The 17,776-nt window shown below is 34.7% G+C and overlaps 2 protein-coding genes across 19 annotated transcripts in view; one reads left to right on the forward strand and one right to left on the reverse strand.

Annotated features, from left to right (window-relative positions):
- Positions 1-17,776, forward strand: part of SOS1 (SOS Ras/Rac guanine nucleotide exchange factor 1) — a 151,272-nt gene that overhangs the window by 123,469 nt on the left and 10,027 nt on the right. For both annotated transcript variants that reach the window (XM_005600032.4, XM_005600033.4), the window contains exons 15-20: positions 830-949; positions 6,018-6,180; positions 6,674-6,791; positions 12,382-12,554; positions 12,765-12,881; positions 14,223-14,487. In XM_005600032.4, the coding sequence (XP_005600089.1) occupies positions 830-949; positions 6,018-6,180; positions 6,674-6,791; positions 12,382-12,554; positions 12,765-12,881; positions 14,223-14,487 (956 nt within the window). The remainder of the gene's footprint in view (positions 1-829; positions 950-6,017; positions 6,181-6,673; positions 6,792-12,381; positions 12,555-12,764; positions 12,882-14,222; positions 14,488-17,776) is intronic.
- The window catches only part of ARHGEF33 (Rho guanine nucleotide exchange factor 33), a 111,984-nt gene that overhangs the window by 5,839 nt on the left and 88,369 nt on the right, over positions 1-17,776 (reverse strand). The window lies entirely within an intron of this gene.

A 17,776-nucleotide genomic window follows, 5' to 3' on the forward strand; every position in this document is an offset into this window, starting at 1 on the left:
AACTACTCTCTCAAAAAATGTCTATTTCTAGTTTTAAATGAGGACTATTTAGAATCTCAAACTATTTTTTAATAACTAAATAAATAAAAGGAGCTAAATTTATAGATCTCCTTCCAACAAAGATCATAACTATTCCCAAAAATCAGGGTTAGAATCTGTTTTATTGGGGGCCGGCCCCGTGGCTGAGTGGATAAGTTTGCGCGCTCTGCCTTCGGCGGCCCAGGGTTTCGCCCGTTCGGATCCTGGGCACGGACGTGGCACCACTCATCAGGCCATGCTGAGGCGGCGTCCCATACACCACAACTAGAAGGACCCACAACTAAAAATATGCAACTATGTACTGGAGGGATTGGGGGAGAAAAAGCGGGAGGTGGGGAGAGAATCTGTTTTATTTATTTTCTAAGACTCTTTGTGGTAGGGTTTCTTCCCCCCTCCTTTAGAGGAAAAAAATTCATGAATTATGATGATTACCCTCATTTGGACTGGCTATTATTACAGATATCATTATTTAAAAGAACTAGCCCAAAATACTTTGTCATGCTAGTTGTTAAATAATATTTATAAGTGCTAGAGAAGTTCCAACCTTGCCCAAAGCAAAATGCTACTATAAAGCAATGATAAAAGTAAATAAGTATATGCATAAAATATTTTTAAATCTATAGAAAAAGATGCATAATTATAATTTTTTTGTTATACCTTGTTTTCATAAACTTTTGGTATAAGAGGAAAGTTCACATGGAAGTTTAGTTTTATTTCTCTTATTTACTTAATAAAACAATATAGTAGAGGGGGAAAAATATCATGCAGAATTATGTCTTGATGATTTTAGAGCTGTACAGCCATCAGAATTAGTTGGAAGTGTGTGGACAAAAGAAGACAAAGAAATTAATTCTCCTAATCTTCTGAAAATGATCCGGCACACCACTAATCTCACTTTGTGGTTTGAGAAGTAAGTATTACTGACATTCTTACATTTCATAGCAGTCAGCTATGTTATGGATTTCACTGCAATTCTGTTTCTCTGTCTCATATCTTTTTTTGTTCCTCTATTCCTCCTTTCTTTTGCAGTGAGTGAATATTTTTCTAATGTAGCATTTTAACTTCATTAGTGATTTTTTCATTATTTTTTAGTGGTTGCTTTAGGATTTACTATATACATCTTACATGGTAAAGGGTCAGCTTCAGATTTATACTAGCTTAATTCCAGTGGTATATAAAAATGTTACTCGTGTATAGCTCTATTCCCTGTCCCCCCTTTTTGTGATATTATTGTAATATATTAATATAATTAAAGATGAAAATCTAACAAATACATTGTTATAACTGTTGCCTTACCATTTGCCATCATTTTCTTAGCCCGTTAACAGCTTTGCTCTCACCCACCTCCTTCGTGAAGTTACTGGCAATATTTTGCACATATTAGACACTTCTATATGTTATAAGCCCAACAATACATTACATACACGTTATTTTATACAGTGCTTTTAAAATCAGTTAAGAGAAGAAATGAGAAGTATGCATTTATGGTGTCTTTTATAATCACATAATTACCCTTACTGGTGTTCTTTATATGGATTCATATTACCACCTGAGGTCACTTGCTTTCAGCCTGAAGAACTTCCTTTAAGTGTTTCTTGTACTGTAGGTCTGCTAGCAACAAATTCTCTCAGTTTTTGTTTATCTGGGGAAGTATTTGTTTTTGCCTTCATTTTTGAATGATAGCTTTATCTTCAAGCTGAACTATTTCTTCTGCCAGTTCAAATCTACTATTGAGCCCCTCCAGTAAATTTTTCACTTTAATTATTGTACTTTTCAATTCCAGAGTTTCCATTTGATTCCTTCTTATCATTTGTGTCTTTATGATACTCTATTTGATGCACATTGTCATCATACCTTCCTCTTCTTTTTAAATCATGCTTTCCTGTAGTTCTGTGAGCATATTCATAATGGGTACTTTGAAATTTTTTTCTGTTAAATCTGACATCTGGTCTGTCTCAGAGGCAGTTACTGTTCTCCCTGTTTTTTCCCCACTGAATGGGTTATACATAACTGTTTCTTTGCATGCCTCATACCTTTCTGTTGGAAACTTGACATTTTAGATAATACAGTCTATTTGTCGCTTAACAGTGGGGATGTGCTCTGAGAAATGAGTCATTAGGCGATTTCGTCATTGTGCGAACATCATAGAGTGTACTTACACAAACCTAGACGGCATGGCCTACTACACACATAGGCTATACGGTACTGTTCTTATGGGACCACCGTTGTAGTGGTATATGCAGTCTGTTGTTGACCAAAATGTAATTATTCAGCACGTGACTATACTGTAGCCATTTGTGAGTACTGCCTTTCCGATCCCCCAGGGCTTGGTATTGTTATTGCTTGTTTATTTGTTTAGTGACTGGCTAGATTATTTTAGTGACACCTATCCCGCTGCCCCTCACTGAGATGTTAAACTGAGATGTTCATCTTCTGGGAGGTACAGATTTGGGTACGCCCACTGTCACCCTAAGGAGGCAGTGGTATAGGTAGAACTTTCTTTCAGTCCTTTCTTCATCACACCCAGCTCTTAATCTCCACTAATTGCCAGCTGATTGCTCTGTTGTTTTCAACAATTTCCTGGCGGCATGAATTGCTTTACAAACTAATCCAATCAAATTATGACTCCTTTGAAGGAATGCTTTCTGAGATCTCTGATATTTGTTCTAACTCTGGAAGGGCTCCTCACAACTGTCTTATTCCCTGGTTCTCTCCCGCAGACTAGTCTGCTAGCAGTTTAGGCTGTATCTTCATTAGATCCATGAATCTCCCAGTTGCCTTTCACCACAACCTTCACTGTTCTGGAGAGTGCTTGGTTGGGGGTGGGTGGGGATGTGTGTGTGTGTCTGTGTCTGTGTGTCCATGTGTGCAGCCAAAGTCCTCTTGGCTTGCTTCCCTTGGCATAGAACCACTGCCTCGGGAACCAGGGAGGGGCTATCTTCCAAGTATTCTCAATGCGCCACATTGAAGGTAGAGCCTCTGTTCCACATGGGAGTTAGACAAAAGAATGGAGTCCCCATTTCTCAGCTGCACTTACCCAGGACTTAACCCCAGCAACTGGCAGCTGAAGTTCTTCTCCTCCAGGAAAGAAAGCCCTCCAGCTGGGAGCTCGGGGGATAGATAGGGAGCCCTGTGTTCTTGGCTGTAGCAGTCTGGAGTAGACTACCCACCCACTTCACCCCTCAGAGGTTCTCTGGGAGGAAGGAGGGAGGGAGCAGTCTTGGTTCAAATACCACAAACTCTTGCCTCTCTGACTGAATTTTTATAGATTTTCCCGACTAGATGTTTCTTCATTTGCTATTTGCCCTTAGAGCCATTTTCAGAGACTTTAAATGTGTGTGTATGATTTCGTCCTTGTGCAAACATCATAGAGTGTAATTATACAAACTTAGAGGTATAGCCTCTATTTGTATAGGCGATAGATAGATAGATAGATATAAAATTTTCACTAGTTTCACTGAGGAGTGGGTAAGCAGACTGACATTACACTGTCATGTCAGAAGTCCAGAATCTCAATGCAATTTTACAGTAGGGGCCAGAGATTGGAGTTTTATGTATTGGCCATATTTTTTTCTGAGTAAATACAATATGATTACTTGACTAATATTTTATAAGGGTAATGTGAGGTTTCCACAGATCATATTGGGATTATCAAAACAAGAGACCGGTGACATAAGGGAATGACTGGCACCTGAGCTAGAATGTGGATAAAGACCTGAAAGCAATTCCTAAAGAGAAATAAGCATTCCAAGTTATTTAAAATTAGGACTTCCTTTTATTTATGTTATCACTTAGGTTCTAAAAAGTAAAACTTTAGAATTTGCCCTCTAAATGTTGCTTCCTCGTTGCTGGATTATTTAGTTAAATAATTATACTTCACTATGCAGAAGGCTTTTTCCATCATAATAATTAAAACTTATGTCTGAAAGAGGAAACATAACTGATAAGACATAGAGACTACTTTCATTTCTGTCCTATTTTTTAATAGATTACTGAGAAGAAGGCTATTTCCTGTCTTTTCCCTTTCTCTCTTTTTTTAAATTATGATATGAACACTTAACATGAGATTTACCCTCTTAACAGATTTTTTCAATGTATAATACAGTATTGTTATCTATAGGCATAATGTTGTACAGCAGATCTCTAGAAGTTATTCATCTTGCATAACTGAAATTTTATACATGTTGATTAGCAGCTTCCCATTTCTTTTCCCTCTGCCCAGCCCCTGGCAAACACCATTCTATTCGTTGCTTCTATGAGCTTGACTATTTTAGATACCTCATATATGTAGAATCATTATTTGTCCTTCTGTGATTGGCTTATTTCACTTAGCATAGTGTCCTCAAAGTTCATCCACATTGTCACATATTGCAGAATTTCCTTCTTTTTAAAGGCTGAATAATATTCCATTAAATGGATATACCACATTTTCTTTACCTATTCATCCATAGATGGACATTTAGGTTGTTTCCACATCTTAGCTATTGTAAACAGCACTGCAGTGAACAATGGAATGCTAATATCTCTTTGAGATCCTCATTTCAATACTTTTTGATAAATACGTAGAAGTGGGATTGCTGGATCATATGTTAGTTCTATTTTCAGTTTTTTGAGGAACCTCTGTACTGTTTTCCATAGTGACTACATCATTTTGCATTCCCACCAACACTGTATGAAAGTTCTAATTTCTGCCTTTTCAGTATGAGAGCTTCTTGTTCATTTGTCACAATGGTTCTTGGCCAGGGGTATGCATTAGAATGGGGGTCACCTATGGATAAATCACCCCAGGCTTACCTAGTTTTTATAAAAGCTCTACAGGTGATCTCAGTTTATAGACCTACTTAATATCAACTGAAATAGTTAAATAAAAGACATACATAAATTATACTTGTATTATACCTTTTTAAATGTCCAGCTAACTAGTTAGCTGGAATATGATATATTTGTAGAGATCTACCTAATGCTTTAAACACATAAATATGTTATGTTTAATTTGATAATAAGGCAAATTTATTTCGATAGTTTTGCAGTGGTTTTCTTAGTGTCAGATCAGCCTCATCAGAGAGTAATACAATCTGCAACTTTACATTTTTTTAAATGTTTAATATTGATTTATATTTATTTTTCCCATTTATGTATTCTTTTTCTTAGATTATAAGCTGTTTAATATTACCTTATTGAAAACCAAGTTTAAAATGTCTTTTTCTTTACTAAGTGATTAGAAATAAAAATTCTCTCAAATATTAGAAATAGATAATCACTAAGGAATTTTCTTTCTTTCCTGAGCATAGTACACTTCTTTTTAGCTGTTTACTAGGATATATATACTTTCCAAAGATTCTTGGTATTTAAATGTAAAGTGCTTTTGTTTTCATTGACTTTTTTTTTCTTTCTAAGTAATTTTTAAAATTTTATTCTTAATTGTGGTAAAATACTTTCATTGACTTTTTAACATTACCAGACTTATCTAAGGAGTTGTTCCTAGAAATGTAGCTAATTCTACATTTCTAAGATATCAAGATATTTCTAAGACATTTCTAAGGTACATTTCTACATATCAAAGAAATTAAATATTAATCTCTAAAATCTTGCAATTAGATGAAGAACAAGAGGCACAGAATGCTTGAATTCTAGAATAAATTCCCCTCTGACACACCTGCATCTAAAAGACCAGTGTATATTCAACAAGATGTCAGACTCACCAGTTAATTCTATTGCTGAGAGAGGATGCATCAAATACAGTAGGAAAATGATTTGACTGATTGACTGTACCAGTCTGGAAAACAGAAGAGCAGCATGCCTGACTGTGAAAGCATTGTATTATCTTCCAGCTTCCAACTATTTACCTAAATATGTATTCTCTATAGTGACACTATAGCCACCCCTAATCTACATTATTGTATTTACTAAATTTTTTAAGTCATATTTTTGTTGGGAAAACTCCAAATTTTTAATTCACTTTTGTCTTTGATTCCCAGATGTATTGTAGAAACTGAAAACTTAGAAGAAAGAGTAGCTGTGGTGAATCGAATAATTGAGATTCTGCAAGTCTTTCAAGAGCTGAACAACTTCAATGGTGTCCTTGAGGTTGTTAGTGCTATGAACTCATCACCTGTTTACAGACTAGACCACACGTTTGAGGTAGGTTTGTACAGGTGTTTTTTAAATGAACTTCCATTCCCTGTTCTAAGAATCAGGATTTTAACAATTATGATCTTTAATTTTTAAGTGCCTCTCTTGTCTTTTCAGTAACAGTTTAAAAGACGGAATTATCTAAATTTCGTATTGAATTTGTTGCTCTTTTTAAATTAGGCATTCTCATTAAAATACATTCACAGGTCCTAGCCTAAGTTAGAAGAAGAAAAAGCTTTCAGCACTTAATTTGTAATATATAATGTACAAATAAATGCTTATATAATTTTGTAAGGAAGAACAAGATAAACTAGATTACACACACATGCACTTCTTTAAGTTTGTGCTAGAGTCCATGAAGATAGTTTCTTTGAAGCAGTATTATCATTCTTAGAATCAAACCGATACTGCTTTGTTTGGACTTTACTCTTAGCCTGTCATTTTTTGGCAAAACCTGATCCCTTTTGTAAACTTATGCTTCCTAAATATTTTTTTTTTGTAGCAAATACCAAGTCGCCAAAAGAAAATTTTAGAAGAAGCTCATGAATTAAGTGAAGATCACTATAAGAAATATTTGGCAAAACTCAGGTCTATTAATCCACCATGTGTGCCTTTCTTTGGTGAGCATTTCTTCTTGCATTTTGTGTTTTGGGATAAAACAATACACTGATTTTCATTAAACGTGTAATATACCAGCAGAAAATACTTATTTAACAAGTACTTAGCACCTGAATCCCTTATAATTTTTCTCTGTTAGGACTTTTTAAGATCAAGCCCAATATATACATTCTACTTTTTATTTCCATCCTGGGCAGCCATTCTATATTATATAATGCTTACTTGTGTTTCTATATTCATAGAAATCATTTTATTTTAATAAACATTCTACAGAAAAGGCATGGCCATACTCATCCATATTTATAATTGTGTTTCTTAGAAACAGTCTCACATGCGTAAAAATCATAGCATATGTGCCTTTGGGCCGACACCTTCAGCACATCAAAATTTTAAGCTCTTTAACTACCCTCTTTCCCTTCTGCACCAGAGGAAGGAAGTGCCTTTTTCCTCTTTTTAAAACTGAAACATCTACCATCTGAATCTCCTCCCTTCCTGTAGGTTCCTCTCTCTTATTCCATCACTTGTTCCCTGTATTTCATATCTTCAACATCTCTTTCACACTAGTTTCTTTTTTCTGCCTGAATATATCTCTAATGATTCTTCCTCTGAATGCTTAGAAAAATTATGATCTCGAAAACACATCTGGCGTTTAGTCTTTTTAGTCTGTGGTATATTTCCTTACAGCCTTTTCTTCATCTATATCTTTTCCATATAGCTTTAAGTTTTACTGCACATAACATTGTTATGTCTTGATATTTCTTCAATTAACATATCATATTTTCCCACGTTTTTTTGCTCAGGCTTTATAACCAACCACTTTTGTATTTACTTCTAATATTTTTGTGGTACACATTGTATATAGTTGTAATTGTATGACATGTATACATTATTATTTACTTTTTTCACTTATCATATCTTAAATATATTGTCATGTTTTATTAATCTTCATAATTATCATTTGTAATGCCTGCATAATATTCCATAAAGTTGATATGACAGTTTATTTAACTATTACCCTGTGATGGACACATACATTGGTTCCAGCCCTTTTGCTTTCCTAAATAATGTTATAATGAATATCCTCATATTTATGTCTTTTTTTAATGTTTTTGAGAATATTTTCTTGAGATAGATAATCAGAAGAGAAATTATATAAAAGGTATCAGTTTTTTAACTCTTGATACGTATTGCCAAGTTACTTTCTGAAAGGTATTTATGGTCATTTATTTATTTTATATTGATATTTTAATATAATATGTAATATAATATTAAATATTAATAGATATTTGTTTATCACTCATTTATTCATCAGAAGTGTATGACAAAGCAAATTTCATCCCATTATTTCTAACTTTGGGTACTTCTTTTTTTAAAAATGTTTTCATTTCTGTTATTTTCACAGATTAAAATTACTACCTATTAGTTATATTCATTTTCATTCTTTGATTACTGTGAACATTTTCTCATACATTTGTTTAATATTTGCATTCCCTCTTGTCCATGTCCTTTTTTATATCTGCTGCAAATATTTTACCAATATGCCTTTTAGTTTTTATTCTTTGACATATAGTATTTTTAAATTCTATAATCTGTCCATCTTTCCCATTATGATTTCTATTATTTCTAACCTTAAAAAGTTCTTCCAGTCTAGTAATTTCATATTCAATCATATTTTCTTCTAGTTTTATGACTTGCCTTTTAACATTATATTTAACTCTTTAGTCAAATTGTAGTCTCTTTTAGATACCATATGAAATATTCAAATTTATTTCTTCACCAAATTGTTTGTTGATCCAGGTTTATTGATTAATTCTTCTTTATTCCCATTTATATGTGGTACCTCCTTCTTTAACAAATACTCTTTCTATTAACTTCTTATACTAATGCCCCAGTTTTAATGATTGGCACTTTATAATAAGTGATTCTCAACTGGGAGCAGTTTTTGTCCCCCAGGGAACATTTAGCAATGTCAAGAGACATTTTTTATTGTTCTAGTTGGGAGGTGCTAGAGGCATCTAGTGGATAGAGGACAGGAATGTTGCTAACATCTTACAATGCACAGGACAGCCCCCACAACAAAGAATTATTCAGTCCAAAAGGTCAGCAGGACCAAGGCTGAGAAACTCTGCTTTATAGAGTTTTCATATATAATAAAGTTGGTTCTTTAATATTTCTTCGGTATTTTCTTTGCTAATTCTGTCTCTTTATTTTTCCAAATGAACTTTATAATTTGGGGGAAGGGTAATTCCCCAAAATACAGTTGGAACAATCTGTCAATTAATTTGGAAAGAACATTTATGATATTTAGCTTTTTCCTCGGTATTTTTGGTTATGAATGGTATTCATTTTTTAATAGTCACTTACCCTTAACTCCAAGAATTTTTTTAATTTGCTTCATCTCCATTCTTGTTTTCCTGTCATTTTAGAATTGACTATATGTCTCTAGCATCCTGGTCTATTCTCCAAATGCTTTCTCTTCTATTCTGAAATAATATGCTTCTTTCATTCATTCAGAAACATTTGTTGAATGCCTCTATGTGTCAGGCCCAGGGCTAGGTGTTGAGAATAGAGAGAGAAATAAAACAGTCTCATCCTCAATAAACTCCCTTGAAAGAGTAGAAAAATAAATTACATTACCATGTAGTAAATATAATAGTGTGTTGTAGAAATCCGTAAATCGAAGTGTGAGCAAAGTGCTATGGCAACCTAGAACCCTGAGCAGCCACTTTTTCCCAGAAAGGTTGGGAAAGGTGTCAGCAAAAAGGTGAACCTCACCCCTCTTCATTATTTGTGTCATAATGCTCTGCTTTCCTTCTCCCTAGAACAGCTGACTCCAGAGTAGGGTATGTAAAATGATCTATTGAAAAAAATAAGCTTTAACAGTATATAATATTTAGGCCTATGTATATATTTGTACTACATTTTATATTCAAAAATTATATATATATATTGAAGATGTATGCTTAAATATTTTTTACTGATTTAGCTGATGCTTACTGATTTTTTTACTGATTTAGTGTTGGTCAAAGTTTAGACACCACCTCTTTGTTTATTTGTTCTTCTTTTAACTAGCCATTAATTTGTCAGAAATAATTTCCAAATTTATCCTGAGCTCTCCCAAAGTGCTACTGGTAAGCATTTTCACAACTTCATTCAAATGTACTTTTAACACCTACAATATCCCGTAACTTATTATCCCCCATGTTCCCAGTGTTAGTCATTATACCACCACCCATTCCATCACCCAGGCACAAAGCTGAGAGTCTTCCTACTGCTCCATCCTCTGCCCAAACCAGGTAATCAATTCTTATGGAGTCGACCTCTTAAATATTTATGCACTCCACTCCATCCCTGAAGACCCTAAGATAGCTCTCATCATCTCACCAGGACTACTTTTCTCCTGTCAACTGATCTTCCTGGTTCCGGTCTTAACTCCTAACCCATCTGGCTTCACAGTACAGCCAGAGTAATCCTTCCAGAATGCAGAGATGCTAATAGTCTGCTAATTACCTACTGGATAAAAATTAAGCTCTTTAACAAAAGGTTCTTTACAGCCCAGTGCAGGTGCTACTGCCCACAAACTCTTCACAGTTGGGCCATCAATTTGTGACCAATATGGAAAGTTGATTTGGGCTGCCATTAAATATGTGTACTCTTTTGGACAAGTTTGTCAGACTGAACACTGAGCTAAGTGGATCATGCAACTTACTGTAGAGGAGAATATAACTGGCTGCAAGTAAAAGAGCCAACTGACAGGCAGACATGGAAAATAAAAGAGCCTGTACATTCTAGACCACACGGTAAATTTGTCTTAGGAACATATAATCAAGAATGGCCTAGGTGCTAAGAAATAGCCAGGTAACTAATATGCTTGATAACTGGATACTTTTTAGAACCAAATAGGCATTGATGTCTATCATGTTTCATTGCTGACTTGTTTACTATTGATTTTGAGTCATTTAATCTTTTCAAGAATGTGGCGCAAAATTCTAGTATTTAAAAGTATGCCTCTACCACAAAAGCATTTAGAACCACTAATCTATGATTAGAACTAAAGTGCCTGTTACTTTGTTCATTCTCTTCCTCATCCAGTGCACAACCTGCAGTGATGGGGAAGGGATTAGGACTACTAATCCCTTGCCTATGTCTAGCCTCACATCCCGCCACTCTTCCTTCACCCCACACACCAAACCCCTGTGGTCTAGCCATACCAAACAATATGCTGTCTCTAAGTATGCTTTCTAAGCTTCATCACAGACAGAGCCTTTGGACACACTGCTGCTTTGCTTAGAATACCCTTCCACCTTATTCTACTCATTAAAATTTTGTTCATTTTTTGAGACTTATTTTAAGCATGACCTCATCTATGATGCTTTTTCTACTCCCACCAGCTCAAGCCAGAGTTAGGTACACCTCCTTTGTGCTCTCATAGCATTTTATGCATTACTTACCAAATTGTACTGTAGTAGCCCACATTCAAAGCTTTGAGTTCCTTGAGGTCAGGGACTGTCTCTTGTTCATCTTTGTATCTGCAGTATGTAATGCAGTGCTTGGCATACAGCAGACTCAGTACATGTGTGTGGAGTGAATGAACTCACATTTTCCCCAAAGCATCATAGTCAGTACTTTAGGGGAAAAGGCAGAAGCATAAGAGAACAGAGCAAGAATAGCAACAACAGCACCAACAATCACAACCATGCTAATTAATCATTTACTTTTGTCAGATCCTATTCTAAGCCTATACATAAATTTACTCATTTCTCACAGCAACCCTGCTATCCTCATTTTATAGATAAGAAAACCAAGACACAGAGAGGCTAAGCAACTGGCATGAGATCACACAAGTAGAAAGCAGCAGAGCTGGCTCCAGAACCTTTATGTAGAACAGAAATGAACTAAAGTGTTCCTGGCACCAGAGCGCTGTGTAAAGCACTAAAGTGCCTGTTACTTTGTTCATTCTCCTCATCCAGTGCACAACCTGCAGTGATGGGAAACAAGAGCTCACTTACCAGGTTGCCACTAATTCTAGAAGTACTGAAGACCAGAATATACATAAATTATGTGCAGTCCTGTGTTTGATAGGCTTGCACATCCTTGCACACTTCCATGAGTAAGCCTATCCAAACAATACTACCTCTGAATTCCAATGAGAACTTCTTGTGGGGACTCTAGAGCTGAGTAAGCAGAAAATGTGACCCTCTGAATTTAATGGTTTCCCCTTTTGCCAAAAATATGTATTATTAAAGAGTTCCTTTAAGAAAACCGTGACTTACGTCAAATAACATGTGATTTGGAAGTATGGAGAATTGGTTATTCCTCCTGAAAAATCTGTTAATTTTGTTAAACTTGGTCTTCCTTTTTCTTGGGTATTTATAAACTTAAGTCTGTCACACAAGAATTTGAAACTTACAAAAAATTTTTCTCTTGATATTTACTTAGTTTGTTGTTTTTTCATAGAATGGAAATCATTACCTTGATTCTTTGGTTATGGTGATTGAGATGGTACAATGTAACATGTCTACAATTACTGAGAAAGAAAAAAACTAGCTTTTTCCTTCTTTATTCTTGAAATAAGTTCATTATATCTTCTAGGAATTTATCTAACTAATATCTTGAAAACAGAAGAAGGCAACCCTGAGGTCCTGAAAAGGCATGGAAAAGACCTTATAAACTTTAGCAAAAGGAGGAAGGTAGCAGAAATTACAGGAGAGATCCAGCAGTACCAAAATCAGCCTTATTGTTTACGAGTAGAATCGGATATCAAAGTAAGTTAAATTATTTGAGGATACATATTTTTGATTAAGTTTATAAACCACTTGATGAAAAGCAGGTTTATTTAGTAGAGGGAAAAAAGGAAAATAAAACAAAACATTCAAATTTTCTTATGTTAAATATTTTCTTAAATTATTATCATGATTCTCAAACTGAATTAAAAATAATATTAATAATTGTTTATTTCTTTGCATTTGTTTTAGAGGTTCTTTGAAAACTTGAATCCAATGGGAAATAGCATGGAGAAAGAATTTACAGATTATCTTTTCAACAAATCCCTAGAAATAGAACCACGAAATCCTAAGCCTCTCCCAAGATTTGTAAGCATTCATCTATTTATGTTTCTTTTACATTTATATATATTTTGCAGTTGTCATCTGTATCTGGTGATGTCATCACTACCATATGTGTTATACAGATTAGTTTTCTATAAAGGCATTCAAGGATGAAGTGTACATGTGATGGATAAAAGTAATGAATCAGTGCTTAAGAAATATGTTCAGGAATATCCCACTTGGTTCCAAATAAATGAACATTAATATTAATCTGAATAAATCTGGATATGATAGATGAAGAAATTGGGCAAATATGTGAGTTTTTATTTTTTTACAACAAGAAAATGTTAATTCAGAATGTATTTTAAGGGCAAGAAATTTGATTAATTTATACTAATTCACTTATAGCAAATACATGGACTTACAACTTTTTTGAAGTAATAACTTATTAGAACTTATAACCATGAATCATTAGCCATAAACATAATAGGTTTGGCTAAAGATACTTTTTTTATCAAAGTTTTTTAACAAAGTTTTTTAACTTTTTTAACAAAGTTAAACAAAACTTTTTTAACAAAGTTTCCATTGTTTTTTATTACTTGCCAGTGCCTGGCCAAATTTATGTACAGTATCATCACCTCACTGATCTGAGTATAATCTCTCTTATTCATAAGAAAGTCAAGAATCAAGAAGTAAACATAAATGGCTTCTAAGTAACCAAGATAAATCTCATAATGTCTATGAACTAAAGCTTATGTGATTACCTCACAAGAAATTTTCTCAAGGCCTATAACAGTTTTTTAAAAGATGAATTAAAAACAGCCAATTGGAAACAGCTATATAGTCTGCTCCAATGAGGCATGCTGATATCACTAAGAAATGATCACTCTGTAAGAAAATTCCATAAAACTAACACACACACAAATGAAAACTCAGTCACTTTAACACGTTTGTAAACAGTTCAAATGATCCTGATGGCATCACTGTATTACATAGTAAGGTATCATAATTACTAATAATGATCCTGGCTTTCCCAGCAAGGTTAAATTAGCTCAACATAGTCTGTTTAAAAAGCCATAGAAATTTACAATATATCTTGGAAAGATTTCCATCCAAAAATATTAGAATAACAAATACTCTGGTATTTATAGGACTAACACTCAGTTATTTAAAGAAATACATTCCCTAATAATTTAGATAGCCAAGGCTTTATGGAAATTGGATGTTAATGCTTTAACTTGGACACTTTGATTTGAATCATTATGTAACTTTATTAGTGGTTTATGGTTTTCCTAGATATTAGTTGAATTTTACCAGGCATATATAGAAAACTTTCCTTTCTATTATGGTGTGGTAAGTATTGTGTTTCTTTTGATATGTCTACAGCCAAAAAAATATAGCTATCCCCTAAAATCTCCTGGTGTTCGTCCATCAAACCCAAGACCAGGTACCATGAGACATCCCACACCTCTGCAGCAGGAGCCAAGGAAAATTAGTTATAGTAGGATCCCTGAAAGTGAAACAGAGAGTACAGCATCTGCACCAAATTCTCCAAGAACACCGTTAACACCTCCTCCTGCTTCTGGTGCTTCCAGTACCACAGATGTTTGCAGCGTATTTGATTCTGATCATTCGAGCCCTTTTCACTCAAGTAGGTGCTAAAATTTTGTTTTAAAGTAATTGTTAGTATTATATGTGCTACAAGTAAAAAGGAATCTGTATAACTTTTTTATTTTTTGTATATTTGTAGACAAATCAAAGACCATTTCAAAAGATATTATTATGAGGCTGGTCCCATGACATAGTGGTTAAGTTCAGTACACTCTGCTTCAGTGACCCAGGTTCGTGGGTTCAGATCCCAAGCATGGACCTACACCTCTTGTCAGCCATGCTGTGGTGGCATCCCACATATAAAAAAGAGGAAGATTGGCAACAGATGTTAGCTCAGGGCCAATCTTCCTCAGCAAAGAAAAATATATATATTATTATAAAAATATAAAACATTCTAAACCCCAACTTATAATTTTTTGAAAATCTGTTGAAAACCTCTCTTTAAATTTATTATACTTTACTAAAAAGCTTGGTGATGAAATTGGCAATTTAAACTTCATTTGAGCATTTGTTTTTGATTGGTGAATTTAAAATGCATCCTTAATATCCAGAGGAAACAAAGATGACTCCTAAAATCTGCAAGGAATGTCAGTCCAGTGCCTCCAGAATTATTGTATTTGAATACTGCTCAGAGTACACCATTCCCCTCCCACCAAACTGTAGTTTCTAATTGTGCAATGCATCAAATTCAAGCTCCTCCTTAACCCTTTCTCAGTCTATGCCATCCAGCAGATGGTATATGGTGCCTGCTAATAAACTGCCTCTGCTTTCAAGCCCAGCCATACAGATTTCACAGATTGCGTACTATTGCTCATCCTTTTCTTATCTCTAGATCAGTGCTGTCCAGGAGAAATATAATGTGAGCCACACATGTAACTTTAAATGTTCTTATAACCATGATAAAAAAAGCAAAAAGAATTAGGTGAAATTAACTTTAATATATTTTATTTAACCCAGTATATGCAAAATATTGCCATTTCAATATGAAAATTAATATAAAAATTTATTAATGAGATATTTTACATTCTCTTTTTTGTTCTAAATCTTCAAAATCCAGTATGCATTTTACACTTACAGCGCATCTCACTTCGGACTAGCCACATTCAAATGCTTAATAACCATATGTGGCTAGTGGCTACCAAACTGCACAGCTCAGCCCTAGCCCCTTGAAGAGGCTACCTTTTATATCTAGATCACCTTGCTTCCACTAATTTCCTAATCAGTTTCATGTGGAACTTGAAAGCTCTAGTAAGAACACATAACCTTTTTTCATGTGTTCGTTATTAATTCAAAACTTGAGTCCACTCACCTTTAACTCTCTCACAACCACTTCCCATGCTCTTTCCATTGGTTGTTTTAGCTCAATGTACAGATCAAGTTCTACCCTAGTATTTGACAGAAAAGAATCCAATACTGAGAGGCAATGTGACATTACTGTGGGGGAGGAGGTTGAGAAGCACTTACCTAGGAGTTAGAGTCCTGGTTTCTCATCCTAGTCTGCTAGTGAGCTTTCTGGTTTTATAAAAATAGATTTATGTGCCTTCTGAGGATCAAACTAGATTTTTAAGCTTTCTTCCAAGAATCTAACTTTTTAACAAAAATCAATTTAAAATTATTCTTTGGAGGTATATGATTTTGAGATGTGGTCCAGAATCCTATTTATTTTTTCCTCTGTTATACATACATTTGTAGTTTGTCTTGTCTTGTTACCACCTAAAGTGCATTTGTTTTGAGAGTTACTACATCTTGCTTTATTTGGCTTCTGAGGATAATGGAGTCATGTTACACATGTAGTAAGCTATCAGGATGTTTTTGATGATAAGTTCAAATAAACACCAGGTAAAAAAATTCCCATTTATTCTCCCCAACTCATCAATCCCCTAAATTAAGTAATAAAATAAAACCAGCACTTTTTGTTGTCTACCTGACCTAAAATCATTATTTATTCTGACCCATTTAACTGTTTACAGGGTTTTTTCCTAGAGCAGATGGTTATGGTCTATATTATAAAAATTCCCACATAAGTAAATTATTGAAATCATGTGAAAACCATCAACTGCAAATTCTACTTCTCTTAGTTTAAGAAGTAGCTAAAAATAAAAAGTGGAAAACCAGGAGATAAGCACCATCACATTCCCTACTAGTGGAAGAAGGAATCATTTTGGAATGCAGTCCTCTCGATCAGTGCCTTATCATATGTGGCAGTGGAATAATATTAGCTTAAATAGCTGGATAAGTGGAGAAACCATTGTTCCAGGAGTTAGACTTTGTAATCTTAGCTTTGAGGGTTTTCTCAATTTCTCTTTCTTTGTGATAAAGAAAACTCGTATTACTATTTCCTTTGCTCTTAGAAAAACTGAAAATAACTGATTTTGAAATCAAATAAACCAGCATAACATAAAACCATCTGTATGCTCAATTAGTCCCTTACTTAAAACTTCTCAGTAGCCTATGTGTATTAAAGGTCCTCATCTGCTTTTGACCCCACTTCTGCTAACAGATCTGCTAGTGCTGTGGGGCGGTCACCAGAGTGCCCAACTTTCTACCCACTGTGTTGCCACCAGAGCGAACACCTACTTCCATGTGTCTCCCTCAGGGCCTGGCAAGAAAGAGCTGCTGTGCCTAAATTCTTAGATTATCTGAACATATTCCACTCAATAGAAAGCAGAAGAAAGTCCCATTGCTCAAGTTTTTCAAACACCGAAGTTTGACTAGAATTTTTGATTAGTTATAATAGTATTTGTTTGCTTCTTATAGTTTTTTTCATGATAATTTACTTTAAAACCAATAATTAATTTATTCAGCCAGTATCTGTTGCATATCTCACTCCTTGCAAAGCACTTACACATCTTCTCTCGTAAAGCTTGAAGTGTTACTGAGAGATGAAAATAACCCTAGTACAAAGAAATTCATAGTTAAATGCTTAACCATTGTTAAATGCTATCCTTCTTTTTGTACTATGGTTATTTTTCATCTCTCGGTAAGATTGCAAGCTTTACCAGAGAAGATGTGTAAGTGCTTAGCAAAATGCTAAATGAGTGGTGAAGACATAAATGCTGTAGAAGTGTACACAAAGATGACCACAGAATGGCAAGAATGGTCATGGAGAGCTTTTGGTGAAGACAGGGATGGGAAGAAACTGGCCACCTACTTAGTGTTGCTACATACACCCTCACATTCAGAGCCCTGCTCCATACCTTGCCCTGGCCAGATCCACCTCTAAGTGCTGATGACAGTGGCTGGGAAAAGGGGAAAGACCACCCAGCTCTCTGCTTTGTTTCTGCTGCTACAGCAAGAACGGGAAGAGGATGAAGTGTTCTTGGTAGCTT

Source organism: Equus caballus, chromosome 15, assembly GCF_041296265.1.
Source record: "Equus caballus isolate H_3958 breed thoroughbred chromosome 15, TB-T2T, whole genome shotgun sequence".
NCBI classification, from domain to species: domain Eukaryota; kingdom Metazoa; phylum Chordata; class Mammalia; order Perissodactyla; family Equidae; genus Equus; species Equus caballus.